Source organism: Scyliorhinus canicula, chromosome 3, assembly GCF_902713615.1.
Source record: "Scyliorhinus canicula chromosome 3, sScyCan1.1, whole genome shotgun sequence".
NCBI classification, from domain to species: domain Eukaryota; kingdom Metazoa; phylum Chordata; class Chondrichthyes; order Carcharhiniformes; family Scyliorhinidae; genus Scyliorhinus; species Scyliorhinus canicula.
Genome location: NC_052148.1, coordinates 111,276,529 through 111,293,896, shown reverse-complemented (window position 1 = coordinate 111,293,896; position 17,368 = coordinate 111,276,529). Strand labels below are relative to the sequence as shown.

The 17,368-nt window shown below is 47.9% G+C and overlaps 1 protein-coding gene across 3 annotated transcripts in view; it reads left to right on the top strand.

The window, feature by feature from the left end:
* Positions 1-17,368, top strand: part of zdhhc2 (zinc finger DHHC-type palmitoyltransferase 2) — a 188,960-nt gene that overhangs the window by 91,491 nt on the left and 80,101 nt on the right. For all 3 annotated transcript variants that reach the window (XM_038791110.1, XM_038791111.1, XM_038791112.1), the window contains exon 4: positions 7,755-7,875. In XM_038791110.1, coding sequence (XP_038647038.1) covers positions 7,755-7,875 — 121 coding nt within the window. The remainder of the gene's footprint in view (positions 1-7,754; positions 7,876-17,368) is intronic.

The window sequence follows — 17,368 nt, the reverse complement described above, 5'->3', positions numbered from 1 at the left end:
CTGCTGCGAGCGAGATGTGGTATGAATGGTTGTTCTGCGAGTCCTAAGCCTTAAGCTGGTTTATGTGAAACCTTGCCATTCGGATAGGTGATTTTGTATATGGAGGGGCTGACTTTATCAGAAATGGAGTACGGTCCTGCAAATTTGGGGGAAAGGAATGAACTGGGGTTGTATAGGGCTAGCATGACCTGCTGCCCTACTAAACATTCTGTGGCGTGTACTGTCTTATCAAAGCAAACTTTGCTTTGCTTCTTGCATGTCCCAAGTCTGACAGCTGCTGCAAGCTGGGCTGCCTTTACATTTCCCATAATCTGTTGAACTGCTTTCGCCTGGGTGAGGGCAGTGACTGCGGGGCTGGCCAAATCCAGTCTTAATAAATATTCTGTCCCTTTCATGGGGTGTCTGATCATGAGGGTGTGGGGGGTGTATCCTGTGGACGTGGATACCGTGTTTCGTATGAACATTAATGCAAATGGGAGAACTGTGTCCCAGGTGCTGTTGTGCTGTTGCACTATTCTCCTGAGGGTTGCTTTTAAAGTTCTGTTCATTCTTTCTACTATGCCACTTGACTGGGGCTGGTATGCAATATGGAATTTTTGTTTTATTCCGAAAATTGTAAGGACATTTTTCATTACTCGTCCTGTAAAATGGGAGCCTTGATCGGACTCTATACTGCGTGGACGTCCCCATCTTGTAAAGATGTGCTGAGTGAGGATTTTAGCTGTCGTTTTGGCTGTGTTTGTTCTGGATGGAAACGCTTCCACCCATTTTTTGAAGGTGTCGATGACCACCAACACATACTTGAAACCATTCCTGCAGGGGGTAGGGGTCCTATATAATCGATTTGCAAATTCGTCCAGGGGCCATTAACGGGGCGGGTGTGACTAATCTGACCTTTCCTTACGTATCTGTCCGGATTGTTCTCTGCACAGATTAAGCAGTTCTCAATGTAGTGAGTCGCATCAGTTTTTAAATCAGGCCACCAGCAGAGATGTTTGAGGTGGGCTAGGGTGGCTTCTATGCCTTGATATCCATGGTTGTCATGGAATTGGCAAATAATCTGATTCCTGCCCTGGCTGGGGACTACATAAATTCCTTTTTTTTAAATCACACCGTCATGTGTGGTTAACGCATTTTTACACTTATCATAAGGGGTTGGGAAGTTGTCTTTTAAAACTTCCCTTAGCTTCTCATGTTCTTTTTGAGTCTTTGATAGATCCTGAATGTTGGTCTGTGAGACCTGAAACGCGTGTACTGGGGCGCTCTCGGGGGAGGGGTTCCAAAAGTGACCGTGTCTGGAACCTGCCTTTGCTAGGGCGTCTGGCTTAACGTTACCGGGGGAGGAAGAACGATGATGGCTACGGAGTTTAATAATCCCATATTTTCTATCTTTGGCTGCCCTCAGAATATGCTGGAGTAATGGGGCTGAGGGTAGGGGCTTTCCGTCTGCGGAAACAAATCCTCTAGTTTCCCACAGGGGTAGGAATTCTGTTAAACTATTACAGACATAAACTGTCAGAATATATGTCGGATGGGGTCGGGAACGAGTCGGGGTGGTCTACAATATACGCTATGGCTGCCAGTTCTGTTGCCTACGAGCCTAAATATCCTGGCAATTTTAACGAAATCGCTTCTAGGGCGCGTCCTCTGCATATATACCGCAACCGGTAATCCTTTTGCCGTTTAAAACTGTGGAGGAGCCATCCACATAGATTTTAAGGGGTGCGCCTGTTTCTGTGGGCTGGGGTCTCTGGGGTGTAGTACCTGCTTTCGGGGGAGCTGACTTTGGTACAAAAGGTTCTGTATTGTGCCTAGTGGTTATTATTTCACACTCATGCGGGGTGCCTGCATATTGTAAATTGTCAGCGAGGAAAGTGTGGGTCTTTGTCCTCTTAACTGTCATGTCCCGTCCCTGTAAGAGAAGGGTCCAAAGGGATGTGCGGATTTGGCTGACTGTGCCATCCTCAAGTCTACCATCAAGTACGGTAGCATGGTGGTTAGCATAAATGCTTCACAGCTCCAGGGTCCCAGGTTCGATTCCCGGCTGGGTCACTGTCTGTGTGGAGTCTGCACGTCCTCCCCGTGTGTGCATGGGTTTCCTCCGGGTGCTCCGGTTTCCTCCCACAGTCCAAAGATGTGCGGGTTAGGTGGATTGGCCATGATAAATTGCCCGTAGTGTCCTAATAGTAAGGTTATGGGGGGGGAGTTGTTGGGTTACGGGTATAGGGTGGATACGTGGGTTTGAGTAGGGTGATCATTGCTCGGCACAACATCGAGGGCCGAAGGGCCTGTTCTGTGCTGTACTGTTCTATGTTCTAAGTAGGAGTTGTGTTGGGGTGTGTTCAGTTAGAATGGTGATGGGGCTGAGTCCTGTAATGTAGGCGAAGTATTGTACTGCCCAAAAAACTGCGAGCAGGTGCCTTTCGCAGGCAGAAAATCCTTGCTAGACTGGATCTAATACACGTGAGGCGTATGCCACGGGGCCTAAACGATCATGTCTTTCTTGGAGGAGCACAGTCGAAAGGGTTCGGTCGGTGCTTGCAACCTCAATTGCGTACAGGGAGAGTGGATCTGGGACCTGTAACGCGGGGGCTGTGCTGAGGGCTCTTTTTAATGCATTCATGGCATCCGTGTGCTGTGGAAGCCATTCCCAAGGTGATTGCTTCTTGAGAAGGTCGGAAAGGGGCGCTGCCTTCGTGGCGAAACCGTCGATGTGGTTTCTACAGTAGCCAACCAGTCCTAGAAATGACCGGAGGGCTGTGACGTTATGGGGCAGGGGTAATTTGACGATCGAGTCAATTCTTTTCTGCTTGATCTCGCGTTTACCATGGGTGATTACTGTTCCTAAGTAAATCACCTTTTCCTGTTAAATCTGGGCCTTCTTGGGGTTCACTTTACAGCCAATTTGTTGTCGGAGTCCGAATAGTTCGCCGAGAAGCAAAATGTGCTCTTTCTTAGTGTCTCTCTGCAGAAGCAAGTCATCTACATATTGGACCAGACAATCGGGTCGGGAAAACTTTGCTAAACCATTTGCCAGCTGTCTGTGGAAAATGGAGGGGGAGTTGTGGAAGCCTTGTGGAAGGCATGTCCATGTCTATTGCTCTCCCTGGAATGTGAAAGCAAATTTGTACTGGCACGCTTTATCCAATGGGATGGACCAAAAGCCGTTGCTAATGTCCAAAACCAAAAATATCTTTGACTATAGTCCCTGCTTGAGCATGGTCTCGGGACTTGTGGCTATGGTGGGGGCTGCTACTGGGGTTACATTGTTTAGTGCCCGATAATTAATGGTCAGTCACCTTGATCCATCGGGTTTCCAAATTGGGGCATTGTTCGTGGAGGCTACTGATCGGATTACGCCTTGGTCAAGCAGACTCTGTGTAAATTTTGAGATTTCTCCCTCTGCTTCTTGGGGAAAACCGTACAGCTTTTGGGGTCTGGGGTCGGGACCTGTAATATTCACCAAGCCAGCGATCTTGCCACAGTCGTGTTTGTGCTGTGCAAATGCTGCTTTGTGTCGCTGCGGGACTTCCATAACTTGTTTGTCCTGACTAATGGCTCGAGGGTCGAACCAGAAGTCTCCCACTGCGCTGATCCTATTTTCATAGTCTCCAACTGTGAGCGTGGTGGGGGCTCGTGCTGCCTTTGCCATTCTCCACACACATTTGTTTACGGGGTCGAATGATAGATTGTGGGAGCTCAGAAAGTCAATTCCTAAAATGGGTTTGACTGTCTGGGGTAGGTCGACCAGAACTACAGAGTGTTTAGTCTTAATGTTCCCTATCTGAATCGCTACAGGGGCTGTTTTGTGTCCCTGCTGTAAGTGCCCTGTAAAACCGCTGAGAGTAATGGTGTCTGTGTTGGGCCATGTGTCTCGCTCAAACATTGTGGAGGAATTTTTCGTGGCACGGGACCCTCCTGAAATTCTACGGGGTGTCCCCAGACTGTGCCTGCCACTACCGGTCTACCGGATTTGTCCCAAAGGGTGTCGCAGACCCAAGTTGGGGAGTGCGAACACCGTCAGTCGGTGCCGTTCATATCTGGGGTAACAGAACGGGCGCTAACACTGTGAATTGGCTTTGCCCTATTCTTATTTAGGGTGCCTGTCTGCTGGTTTCTCTGCTACTTCTGGGGTGCATTGCACTCTCATGCGAAGTGTCCTAAATGGCCGCAATTATAACACTCCTGGGATTTGGTCTGCTGTGGGCTGTTCCTTCCCTCATTTACCCATGCAGGGTTCTGGTGCGTCCTAACTGGATGCATGTCTGCCTGCTCTTCCTCTGCTTTACCATACGCTGATTTACCTTGGATGAACTGCTCCCAAGCGTGGGACAATCTTTTCAAAACCCATTTCTCATTGTGGGCCTCATTTGAGGGGTCGTAATTTGCGCAAGCTTTCTGTCCTGCCTCTTTCGCATGAGAGACTAGGATGCGGGTCCATTTGCCCACATTATCTGGGGACAAATGGGCGCGGGCTAACTCTCCAAACACGGCTGTGAAATGAATCCGCAAGCGTCCAGCAAACGCTGTGAGGTGCTCTGTCTTCTTTTCCCTACACTTGTTTAGGCCTTCTACGGGATCTCCTTTGTTATAGCCGATCGCATCTAGGATCGCTGTGTGCATTTCTTGGAGTGTTCTAGATTATTGTGTAAAAGATTCCTCCCATCACCAACATTAAGCTGACTAGCTTGCAGAAGCTGGATTTATTCCTCTGTACCTTTTATAGAACAGGTTCTAATATTTGAATTCATCCAGTCCTCTGGCACCACTTTCACAAAGAATTATAGAATCCCTACAGTGCAGAAGGAAGCCATTCAGCCAGTCCTCCAACTCTTTGTCCTTTATAATAATTTTCCAAGTTTATATGTGAAGTCCCTCATTACAACTGCTCTAAAGTTCTGGCATGTTTTTGCAATTGGCCTGCAAATTTTCCCTCCTCTCAGCCTTTCCCCTCTTATTTCCTAACTAGTCTTTATTCTAATGCCGTTTGTCTCTCCAGAATACCATGCACCTGGTAGCTCCTTTTTAATGCAAATTTCATGGCTCCTGCCAAATAAGTTTAAACCCTCCATCATAGCATTTGTTTACCTCGCTGCAAGAACATTGGCCCCAGGCCTGTTGAAGTGAAACCTTTCCATCTGAGTAGATCCCTCCTGCCCCAGAACTTGCCCAAATGCCCCAGGAATTGGAAGTCCTTTCTCCCGCAACATTTCTCCAGGCACACATTAACTCTTTTTGTCATCCTGCTCTTCTGTACTAAAACTGCCAGTCTGTATAATTGGGATGATTAATCTCTCTGCGGGTCCCTGATCTTTAACTTCTTCCCTCATTCGTTATTTCTGACCGCAACCCATTTCCTATTAAGTCATAAGATCAAACGTGCTGTATGACTTCAGGGTTTTTTTTAACCCCTTCTCTGGAGCAATATTCTGCACCCTCTCAGACATCCTTTACTCTGACAAGGTGATGTGAAATGAACATCAGCAATTGTAGGTTATTCATGGAAATCTATGTTCATTAAATAGAAAAGTTGGCAAATTCAATAATAGCACGGTCATTAATTTAAGGCAAGAATGTAAAGCAACAGGGGTAAAGAGGGAAATGGGTTGGAGAGATGCCCGAGTGAGCTGGTTGCAGAAGGACCGAAGAGAAAGCTTCTAGGTCTGAACACAATAGGGTTGTGCTACAGGCCCTCGACCAACCAAGGTTGTTTTGGGTCCCATTTTCCCTCCAGAATTGCTGGAACCTGACCACCACCAGTTACTGGTTAACAGCAAAAGCAAATGCATAACAGCCAAAATATTGAAAGTTAAAAACTCCTTCATGGAAAAGCAGCAAAGTAATTCTGAAAATAAAGCAGGAAGTAAAAATGCTGGTCGTGTAAAGATTACTGACATGAATGTGATTGAACTCATGACTACAAGTCATTTACTGCTGCTTTAACACTTGCACATGACAGTCAAAAAAAACTAATGTTCTACTTCTCTGAAATAAAACCTTATGAAAGCCCTCACCAAATCTTACATTTTATTTTTTAGTGCATCTGATAAAAATCAAAACTTGAAAATTGAAACGTTCTCCCATTAAATCTGATGGATGGAATAGCAAATTACACAACGATGTTAAGAAAGTCAGTCTGAGAGATAAAGCCTGCCACTATAATTATATGTTTAAATTTGTGCATGATTATCCACACCCATTCCCCCTGTCTTCGAGTAACAACATAAGAACTAGGAGCAGGAGTAGGCCATCTGGCCCCTCGAGCCTGCTCCACTATTCAATGAGATCATGGCTGATCTTTTGTGGACTCAGCTCCACTTTCCGGCCCGAACACCATAACCCTTAATCCCTTTATTCTTCAAAAAACTATCTATCTTTACCTTAAAAACATTTAATGAAGGAGTCTCTACTGCTTAGCTGGGCAAGGAATTCCATAGATTCACAACCATTTGGGTGAAGAAGTTCCTCCTAAACTCAGTCCTAAATCTACTTCCCCTTATTTTGAGGCTATGCCCCCTAGTTCTGCTTTCACCCGCCAGTGGAAACAACCTGCACGCATCTATCCTATCTATTCCCTTCATAATTTTATATGTTTCTATACAATCCCCCCTCATCCTTCTAAATTCCAACGAGTACAGTCCCAGTCTACTCAACCTCTCCTCATAATCCAACCCCTTCAGATCTGGGATTAACCTAGTGAATCTCCTCTGCACACCCTCCAGTGCCAGTACGTCCTTTCTCAAGTAAGGAGACCAAAACTGAACATAATACTCCAGGTGTGGCCTCACTACCACCTTATACAATTGCAGCATAACCTCCCTAGTCTTAAACTCCATCCCTCTAGCAATGAAGGACAAAATTCCATTTGCCTTCTTAATCACCTGTTGCACCTGTAAACCAACTTTTTGCGACTTATGCACTAGCACACCCAGGTCTCTTCTCTGTTTTAATATTTTATCATTTAAATAATAATCCCGTTTGCTGTTATTCCTACCAAAATGGATAACCTCACATTTGTCAACATTGTATTCCATCTGCCAGACCCTAGCCCATTCACTTAACCTATCCAAATCCCTCTTTAGAGGTAATTACAGTTGTCTCACTGATTGCCATTCTTTCTGGAACTTTCCATTGGGCATGACACCAAACTTTTAATGTAGGCCTTCAAAATATAGGTGGGCATATTGAAAGTGGTGGTAATGAATAAGTGTGACCATACATTGTATTTTCTGTTGTGACCACTGTAACAGTGCATGTTGCAAGGATTACTGGATTCCAACATTACTTGGACAGGAGACATTAAAAATTAAACAGAGTGCAATCGATCTTGATAAATTGATTTCATTTTCCAAACCTATTATTTTTTAGGAATGCAGCCCTCCTGGTTAGCTGCAGCAGAGAGGCAGTTGTTTTGGTCCTTTGTTGATCCTGCCAACGCAACCAGGGAAGCCTGGCAGAAGCCCACCACAGTTGTTTATTGGGCCAATCGTTGGAAATACTTATGGTTGAGGCACATTGAAGAAATCTAAATAAGCACTTTGGAATCATAAAACCATTTCACAAAGTTGTAATTCTGTCATTTAGAATTGGATTTCTTCAAGTACCTATCACAGAACATAAATTGATACTATTGGAGTTTACGGCCAAATTGACCCACCATAAATTAAGTGGTGGAAATTAGATTTCAAAGAAGCTCTTTGGTCAATTTTAAATATATTTGTTTTGAATTTTATCTTTTTTATCTATATCCACAGTTCCATCTGTCATACACAGATCGGGAACAAATAGAACGTGAAGACCGAGGTGAAGGTCAACAGGAAGTCCTTAGGAGAATGGCCAAGGAGTTGCCCATCTACACAAGAACCTTGTCTGGAGGTAAACAGCAAGTACTGTCACAAGCAACAACAAAAAATAACAGCCGGATTTGGGTTTAAATGCATATTGAAACCAGGAAAAGTATCTGATGAAAGGAAGGTTACAGCTGAAGCTTGCAATAGGAAGCAGTTCAACTAAAGAATGGTCAGATTAATTTTGAGCCGAATTTCAAGTCATGTTAGCACGTTCATCTCTTAACAGGCATCACAGCAATCATCTGCTTCTTTGGTGGGAGTGTGACTGATAAATTAGTGAATTGGCACCATAGTATTGTAACCAACATCTCCAACTCAAATCCCCGTTGAATGAGTGCCAATTGGGGTTGCAGAATTTATGAATTCATCCTCACAAAACCTTTCTCAGGGTTGCAACCATTGGTCCCCCTCCAAAAGCATACACATTTAACTTGCCAGCTTTTACAAAGACCAAAGTGAGTATCACAGGATAGCAGCACGTAGGGAAAAACATCATATCATAGGTTCAATTCTGGTTGTTTGCAAATGTTGAAATTTAGTATACAATCTATAGAATCCCTAAAATCCCTACAGTGTAGAAGGAGGCTGTTTGGCCCATAGTGTCTGCACAACCCCACCAAAAGAGCTCTCTACCTAGGCCCACTCTCCCTATCCCCGTAATCCCATGTATTGATCATGGCCAAGCCACCTAACCTGCAGATCTTTGAACTTTGGGAGGAAACCGGAGCACCCAGAGGAAATCCATGCACATACGGGGAGGAAGTGCAAACACCACATGTACAGTCATCCAAGTCGGAATCAAACCCGGGTGCCTGGCGCTGTGAGGCAGCAGTGCTAACCACTTCCACCACCCTACCCCTATATCTGTATTAATCTATATTTAAAATGTCACCCAGTTCACAAAAACAGGAACATGCGGCTCAAAAAGGGAAGACGGAACCATATGGCTTAACATATTGCAAAAGAGGTTTCATGGTTTTCTTACAGAAATCACCCTGTCCTCTTTGAAATCAATTGATTTGTTACAGAACACTGTTGTCATCAAGATATCTTCCATACAGTACATGTCCCATGAATCTAATTTTGGAGTATGCAGTGCAGAGGCATTAATGGCACAAAGGTGTGATAGTGATGATGCTGGAAGTTCTGTTGAAGAATGTCAGAACAAAAGCTTGGTTGGTGTTAATTCAGTAAATTGCTGCACATTAATATTCAACTTGTACTTCAAATTACCATATATTATTGCCAAATTTTAACTCTGTATTTAAAGAAAAATACTTGTCAGTCCCCCTCCACTTCTACGGCAATTATTTTAATTAAATGACCACTGGTTACTCACCCTCTTGCTTGTTAATGTTGGATTGGATTAGATTTGTTTATTGTCACGTGTACCGAGGTACAGTGAAAAGTATTTTTCTGCGAGCAGCTCAGCAGATGATTAAGGACATGGGTAAGTAAAAAGTGGATCTGTTGGGGAGAGTTCGCAGAGAGTTGCCTTGCTCCGGCGCCATCTTGGAGATCTTGGGCGGAATTCTCCGCTCCCCATGTGGCGTGGGAGAATCGTGGGAGGGCCTCCTGACATTTTTTATGCCCCCTGGCGCCCCCAGCGATTCTCTCTCCTCCTTCCCCCCCCCCCCCGGGGGCTCGGAAAAATCGCTGCTCGCCGTTTTTCATGGCGAACGGCGATTCCCCGAGCCCGATGGGCCGAGCGGCCGGCCCTTCACGCCCGTTTCACCACGGCAGCAACCACACCTGGTCGCTGCATTCGTGAAACGGACGCCAGATGCCCGTTTGGGGCATCTAGGGGCCCGATTGGGACGGGAGCACCACACCTGTGCTCGGGAGGGGACAGACCCGCGATCGGTGCCCACCGATCGTCGGGCCAGCGTCCAAAACGGACGGACTCTTTCCCCTCCGCCGCCCGGCAAGATCAAGCCGCCATGTCTTGCCGGGCGGCTGAGGAAAAAGAAAGACGGCCACCGCGCATGCGCGGGTTCGTGCCGTCTGCGCGATGAAGTCATCCGCGCATGCGCGGGTTGGAACCGGCAACCCGTGCATGCGCGGATGACTTGACATTCTCGGTGTGATGAGGTCGCTGCCGAGAAAGACGGAGGTCCGCTCCTAACCCCCCGGGTGGGGGTGAATTAGGTGCGGGGAGCGGGCTCCGAGGCTGTCGTGAACCTCGGCCGAGTTCACGACGGCCTTCACAAATTCGGCCCCCTGCGGAGAATTCCGCCAATTATGCATGCTTTTAGTTTCTAATGTAGCACAGCTGTCTCTAATTGGGGAAGGATTAAGAAATCATTGTAAGTGTATATAAACCAGTTCATCCTGAGAGTCTGGGAGGAGTTGGGAGAGCCTGTGACGTTGCTTCGCTGTCTTGGAAATAAACCGGAGTTAAGCTACAGGCGAGGTTCAAACTCATTCTTCCTCAACATATGATTATTGGAATTAATATTGCCAGAGAAAATAGTTTCTCCCTACTTTCTCTATCAAAGCTCACTGGGCTAAATTGCTGGCTTTGAAAGCAGACCAAGGCAGCCAGCAGCACGGTTCAATTCCCGTAACAGCCTCCCCGAACAGGCGCCGGAATGTGGCGACTAGGGGCTTTTCAAAGTAACTTCATTTGAAGCCTACTTGTGACAATAAGCGATTTTCATTTTTTCATTTCATAATTCTCAAGTTACATTTCCTCTTTATCACCCTGCTGTAAGTAGAACATCCGTAATGTGGTGGCTCGAGGCAACAACAGGTAGAAAATAGTGATGGAGAACAAATGACAGGATTCTCTGATCCTGAAGCTAAGTGTTGACGCTGTCAGAAACACCGCCGCGTTTCTCGACGGCATCAACATGGCCCCAGGATCAGCAATTCTGGCGGTTCACGCCGCACCAGCTGCTGATCCGGCCGTGGAATGGGCGCCGGGGGATGCGCACATGCGCAGTAGGTCCGGCACGAACCCGCGCATGTGCAGTCCCACCGGCACGATTTCCGCGCATGCGCAGTGTCTCCCTTGTCTGCGCCGGCCCCGACGCAACATGGCGCAGATGTATAGGGGCCGGCGCTGAAGAAAGGAGGCCGGGAGACAGAGAGGCCGGCCCGCCGATCAGTGGGCCTCGATCGTCCCCCAGGGTCGGACCCCCACCCCCCCACTGGCTGCCACCCGACGCTTCAACGCTGAGTTCCCGCCGGCTGAGAGCAAGTGTGGACGGCGCAGGTGGGACATGGTGTTTCCACGACCGCCGATCGGACCATCCTGGCCCAAGAATCGGCAGGCCGGCCGCATAGAGCGGCCCGCGACCGGAGCCGCGCCAACACGCTGGTGCCAATGGTGCCCATTCTCTGCCCTGCGGAGAATCGCGTGCCGGCGTCGGGGCGGCGTGGTGTGATTCGCGCTGGTCGTGGGGATTCTCCGGCCCAGCCCCAGGCTGAGCGAATCCCACCCATAGTGTTTATTGGCAGCTAACAAGGACAACTCATGCACAGGCACAGAGTCACTAATATCGGTGTTAACGCTCTCGCTCCCAGGTTCAGTCTCGCAAGAACCCTTCTTCCTGGGACGTACACTTATCATAGAATCATCATAGAATCTGCAGTGCAGAAGGAGGTCATTCGGCCCATCGAGTCTGCACCGGTCCTTCGAAAGAGCACCCTACATGAGCCCACGCATTAACCCTATCCCCGTAACCTCACTTTTTAGACTTTAAGGGGCGATTTATCATGTCCAATCCACCTAACCCGCACGTTTTGGACTGTGGGAGGAAATCAGAGCAGCCGAAGGAAACCCACACAGACACGGGGAGAAAGTGCAAACTCCACACAAATAGTCACCCGAGGCTGGAACTGAACTTGCGACCCTAGAGCTGTGAGGCAACAGTACTAACCACTGTGCCACCCAAGTCCTTCATTGGCAGGGTTTGCACGCTATTGCGCAATGGGACCTGAGCAAATCACATTTAAAAAATGAATTCATGGGATGTGGGCGTCGCTGGGCCAACATTTATTGCCCATCCCTGAGGGCATTTAAAAGTCAACCACATTGCTGTGAATCTGAAGTCAAATGTAGGCCAGACCAGGTAAGGCTGCGATACCGAAGTCCCTCAATCAAACAGGCCGTATACACTAATTATATGCAATATAAAGCTGAGGAAACAAAAGGGAGAGCATACAAACAGTCAGAGTGTTAACCTATCAGGATATTTTCTGGGCCTTGTGGACTGTCTTAATCCCCACACTGACTCCTCCAACCAGAAGGTAACGATGTTGCCACTCTTAGCAGAATGTTCCTGGGGTCAACCAGCCCTGCAGGGGTATTCCTTTCTAGAACCTGTTCCTGGATCATCGATGGGGCACCCTGGAGACCTCTAAATCCCCTTTTTTTTGGCTCTACCGCAGGACCACCGCCCCACCCCTATATCACCCCTATGCTCCAAGAGTTCCAAGATTGGGATTGTGGTCCCCTGGCTTCTCATATGGTCTAAGTGGTTCCATACTGTCTTGCCACCCAAATTCACTACATATGAAAATGACCTCATGTTGGACAAGATCTGGTCTGGTAACCATAGTGGGCGTGAAGTGAAGTTTCTGGCGAGGAACAGGTCACTTACTTGGAAAGATCTGTCCCCTTTTCACAAAGCGTGTTGTTTCTTCTGGGAGGCCTGCTATGCCTCCACCCTCCCAGCCAAATTCGGGAAGATCAAATCCAACTGGCTCATCAAATGACATCCCATCAGCAGTTCTGCCGGTGTGACGCCTGTAGTAGCATGGCGGGGGGCGGGGGGGGGGGGGGGGGGGTCATATTGAAAGACAACAGAAAGTTGGCCAACCTAAGACATAGTCGTCAGTTGGACTGCTTCTTCATAGCTGCCTTGAACATTTGCACAGCTATCTCCTCTAACCTGTTTGAGGCAGGGTGATCGGGAGATGTCCTGGAATGGAATGCCATTCATTCTACCAAAATTCAAAAATCCTCACCAGTAAACGGGGTGCCATTGTCCAACTCAATAACTTCAGGGAGGCTGTGTGTGGCAAACACCTGCCACAAGGCACCTACTGTGGCCACCAAGATCACCATTCCCATCTCTAGAAGCTCCACCCATTCTAGATGATTATCGATCAAAACAAATAACATCTTGCTCATGAAAGGACCAGCAAAGACCATATGTCTCCTTGTCTACGGGTATCCAGTCCACTCCAAAGGGTGGAGATTGGAGGCAGAGGGCAATGTTAGTTGTGGTTGGCAAGTGGTGCACCATGGTTTCAATATCCTTGCCTAAGCCAGATGTAGAATCATAGAATTTACAATGCAGAAGGAGGGCATTTGGCCCATCGGGTCTGCACCGACCCTTGGAAAGAGCACCCCACTTAAGCCCACACCTTCACCGTAACCCAGTAACCCCACCCAACCTTTTTGGACACTAAGGGAAATTTAGCATGGCCAATTCACCTAACCTGCACATCTTTGGACTGTGGGAGGAAACCGGAACACCCGGAGGAAACCCACGCAGACACGGGGAGGACATGCAGACTCCGCACAGACAATGACCCAAGCCGGAATCAAACCTGGGACCCTGGAGCTGTGAAGCAACTGTGCTAACCACTGTGCTACCGTGATTCCCCAATGGAACTATGGGCGAGAACTTTCATTTTTATCTGGCCCAGATGGGCACTCTGTCATTCGTGTAACAAGGGCAGTTAGGGTCGGGGTGGCACTACTACAAGTTTTTTTAAAATTAATTTACGGGATGTGGGCGTCACTGGTTAGGCCAGCATTTATTGCCCATCCCTAGTTGCCCTTCAGAAGGTGCTGGAGAGTTGCCTTCTTGAACCGCTGCACTTCTTGAGGTGTGGACAGCACGGTAGTACAGTGGTTAGCACTGTTGCTTCACAGCGTCAAGGACCAGGTTCGATTCCCAGCTTGTCTGTGCAGAGTCTGCACGTTCTCCCTGTGTCTGCGTGGGCTTCTTCCGGGTGCTCCAGTTTCATCCCACAAGTCCCACAAGACATGCTTGTTAGGTGAATTGGACATTCTGAATTCTGTGGCGACCAGGAGATTTTCACAGTATCTTCATTGCAGTGTTAATGCAAGCCTACTTGTGACGCTAGTAAAGATTATTATTAGGTATACCCACTGTGGTGTTAGGGAGGGAGTTTGAAAATGTGTGCCATTGTCGTTTCTGGTTCTGGTTCAATGCCGGTTAGTCCGTTCCGGTTTCATCCCTTTTTTGTCTTTTCGTAGCTGTTGAATACAACTGAGTGGCTTTCTAGGCCATTTCAGAGTCAACCACATTGCTGTGGGTCTGGAGTCACATGTAGGCCAGACCAGGTAAGGAAGGAAGATTTGCTTCCCTAAAGGACATTAGTGAACCAGATAGGTTTTTACGACAATCGACAATGGTTTCATTGTCATCATCATACTTTTTAATTCCAGATATTTTATTGAGTTTAAATTCCATCACCTGCTGTGGGGGGGTTTTCAAACCCGGGTCCCCAGATCATTATCCTGGGTCGCCGGATTACTAGTCCAGCAGCAATGCCGCTATGCCACCGCCTCACCATAAGTAACCCAAAAGTAGGACTCCACCCTCACAACTTAAGCTTGTTCTTACGAGTCAGGTATGGCTTAAATTGGTCAAGTTTGTTGTGGCGCCACCCAGTCAAAATCATGCGGTTTACCTTGGACAAGACTGGGTCCCAGTGTTCACTATGGTGGCACAGCGATAAGCATTGCTGCCCCACAGCACCAGGGACCCAGATTCAATTCCGGCCTTGGGTAACTGTGTGGAGTTTGCACATTCTCCCAGTGTCTGCGATCCGGGTTCAATTCTGGCCTTGGGTAACTGTGTGTGTGGAGTTTGCACATTCTCCCAGTGTCTGCGACCCGGGTTCAATTCCAGCCTTGGGTAACTGTGTGTGTGGAGTTTGTACATTCTCCCAGTGTCTGCAACCCGGGTTCAATTCCAGCCTTGGGTAACTGTGTGTGTGGAGTTTGCACGTTCTCCCAGTTTCTGCGACCCGGGTTCAATTGCAGCCTTGGATAACTGTGTGTGTGGAGTTTGTACATTCTCCCAGTGTCTGCGACCCGGGTTCAATTCCAGCCTTGGGTATCTGTGTGTGTGGAGTTTGTACATTCTCCCAGTGTCTGCCATCGGGGTTCAATTCTGGCCTTGGGTAACTGTGTGTATGGAGTTTGTATATTCTCCCAGTGTCTGCCATCCTGTTTTAATTCTAGCCTTGGGTAACTGTCTGTGTAGTTTGCACGTTCTTGCATGTCTGCATGGGTTTCCTCCGGGTGCTCTGGTTTCCTCCCACAGTCCAAAGATGTGCAGGTTAGGTGGATTGACCATGGTAAATTTTGCCTTTGTGTCCAAAGATATGCAGGTTAGATGGGGTTACAGGGTTACGGGGATAGTGTGGAGGAGTGGGCTTGGGCTGAGAGCTCTTTCAGAGGATCAGTGCAGAACCGATGGGACAAGTGGCCCTTCTGGCACTACAGGGATTCTATGGCTCTAAGTCAATTTCTTGAGTAACCTACAAGGAGTGCTAAGTTCTTCAGACGTGGGAGATGACTAAATGCATCAGCATTTGAAATCTATGCACCTGGCCTAAGCTGAAAAACATAGTCATAGGCTGCCAGCACGCAGCCCACCATTGTACTCTGACAGAATCAATTGGAGGTATTGGTTTACCTTCATGAAGGAGCCCCAGCAGGGGCTTATGGTACGTTATTATTGTAAACCTGTAAACATACTGCTTAAGTTTCCTGATGCCGTATATTATGGCAGAACCTTCCTTCTCAATTTGCGCTCAGCATCAGAAAGCAATCTTGAGGCAAAGACAATTGGCCTCTCTGAGCCATCCTCCATTGTATGGGATGGAGCAGCGAAGTATTGCAGGTCAGAATGGTGGGTGTTCTCAGATCAAAATGAATCAGAAGGCTCGAAGATTATAAAACCTGCTTAACATGTTGGAAGGCTTGCTCCTGTGGTTTCTTCCAATGTAAACGATATTGTTTCCTCAAGAGCATATGCAATGGCGCCAATGTTGTTGCGAGATTTGGAATAAATTACCATAATAGATTATCATCCTTAAGAAATAATTTGGTGATATGTTCCTGGAAGGGAGCTTCGCGAGTTTGAGGAGCTTGGAGGAGAAATTTGGGTTGGTAAGGGGAAATGATTTTAGATACCTACAGTTGCGGGACTTTGTTCGTAGACAGGTCCCATCTTTCCCACGCCTCCCGCCAATGGGGATCCTCGACAGAATAGTCTCTAGGAGGGAAGAAGGGGAGGGCAGAATCTCGGATATATATAAGGTGCTTATGAGGGAGGAAGGGTCCCAGACAGAGGAACTGAAACTTAAATGGGAGGAGGAGCTAGGCGGGGAAATGGAGGATGGGCTGTGGGTAGAGGCCCTGAGTAGGGTAAATTCGACCGCGACATGTGCTAGGCTCGGGCTGATCCAATTTAAGGTCGTTCACCGGGCCCATATGGCGGTGGCTCGGATGAGCAAATTTTTCGGGATAGAGGACAAATGCGCTAGGTGCGCGGGAGGACCAGCGAACCATGTTCACATGTTTTGGGCATGCCCTGAGCTGAGGGGGTACTGGGAGGGATTTGCGGGGGTCATGTCCCAGGTGCTAAAAACAAAGGTGGTGATGAGTCCAGCGGTGGCAATTTTTGGGGTTTCGGAAGACCTGGGCGTCCAGGGGGAGAAAGAGGCCGATGTTTTGGCCTTTGCTTCCCTGATAGCCCGGAGACGAATACTATTGGCGTGGAGGGACTCAAAGCCCCCGAAGACTGAGTGGTGGCTTGCGGACATGTCGAGTTTCCTGGGGATGGAAAAAATTAAGTTCGCCTTGAGGGGATCTGTGCAGGGGTTCACCCGGAGGTGGCAACCATTTATTGACTTCTTTGCGGGAGAGTGAGCGTCAGCAGGGGGTGGGGGAGGGGGGGGTAGAGTAGAGTAGGAGGGAAAATATGGCGGGTAGTACCAGTGGGAGGGGAGCGGGCTTGTGCAATATGTTACGATGGAAGTATTGAAAGTACGTGGATGTTTGCACATTTTTGCCTTTTTTGCTTTCTTTCTGATGATGTCTGTAACGGTTATAAAGCCAAAAACTACCTCAATAAAATTGTTTATTTAAAAAAAAAAAGAAATAATTTGGACGGAATTCTCCGTTGGTTGATGTCGAAATCACGAAACGTGATTGGCTGGAGAATAGGTTCCGATACCAAAATCGCGGCGCACGCCGATTTGAAGCCAAGTCGCAATTCACCGTCACCTCGACAGTGACGTCAATGCAGTCTGAACGCACATACAGTAAACACTGTTTGCATATCATGTGGGCCCGACCAGGTATTCTTCGGGGCCTCCGCGATTCTGCGCCTCCGATGGGCTGAGTTCACGGCGATTAGGTTCACTTGTGCTTTTAAAAATCATGAAACCGGTGTCGTGGCTGCTGAGGGTTAGAGAGGAGTTAGGACACAGAGAGGCGCGTCCGTGGGCTGTCAGGACAC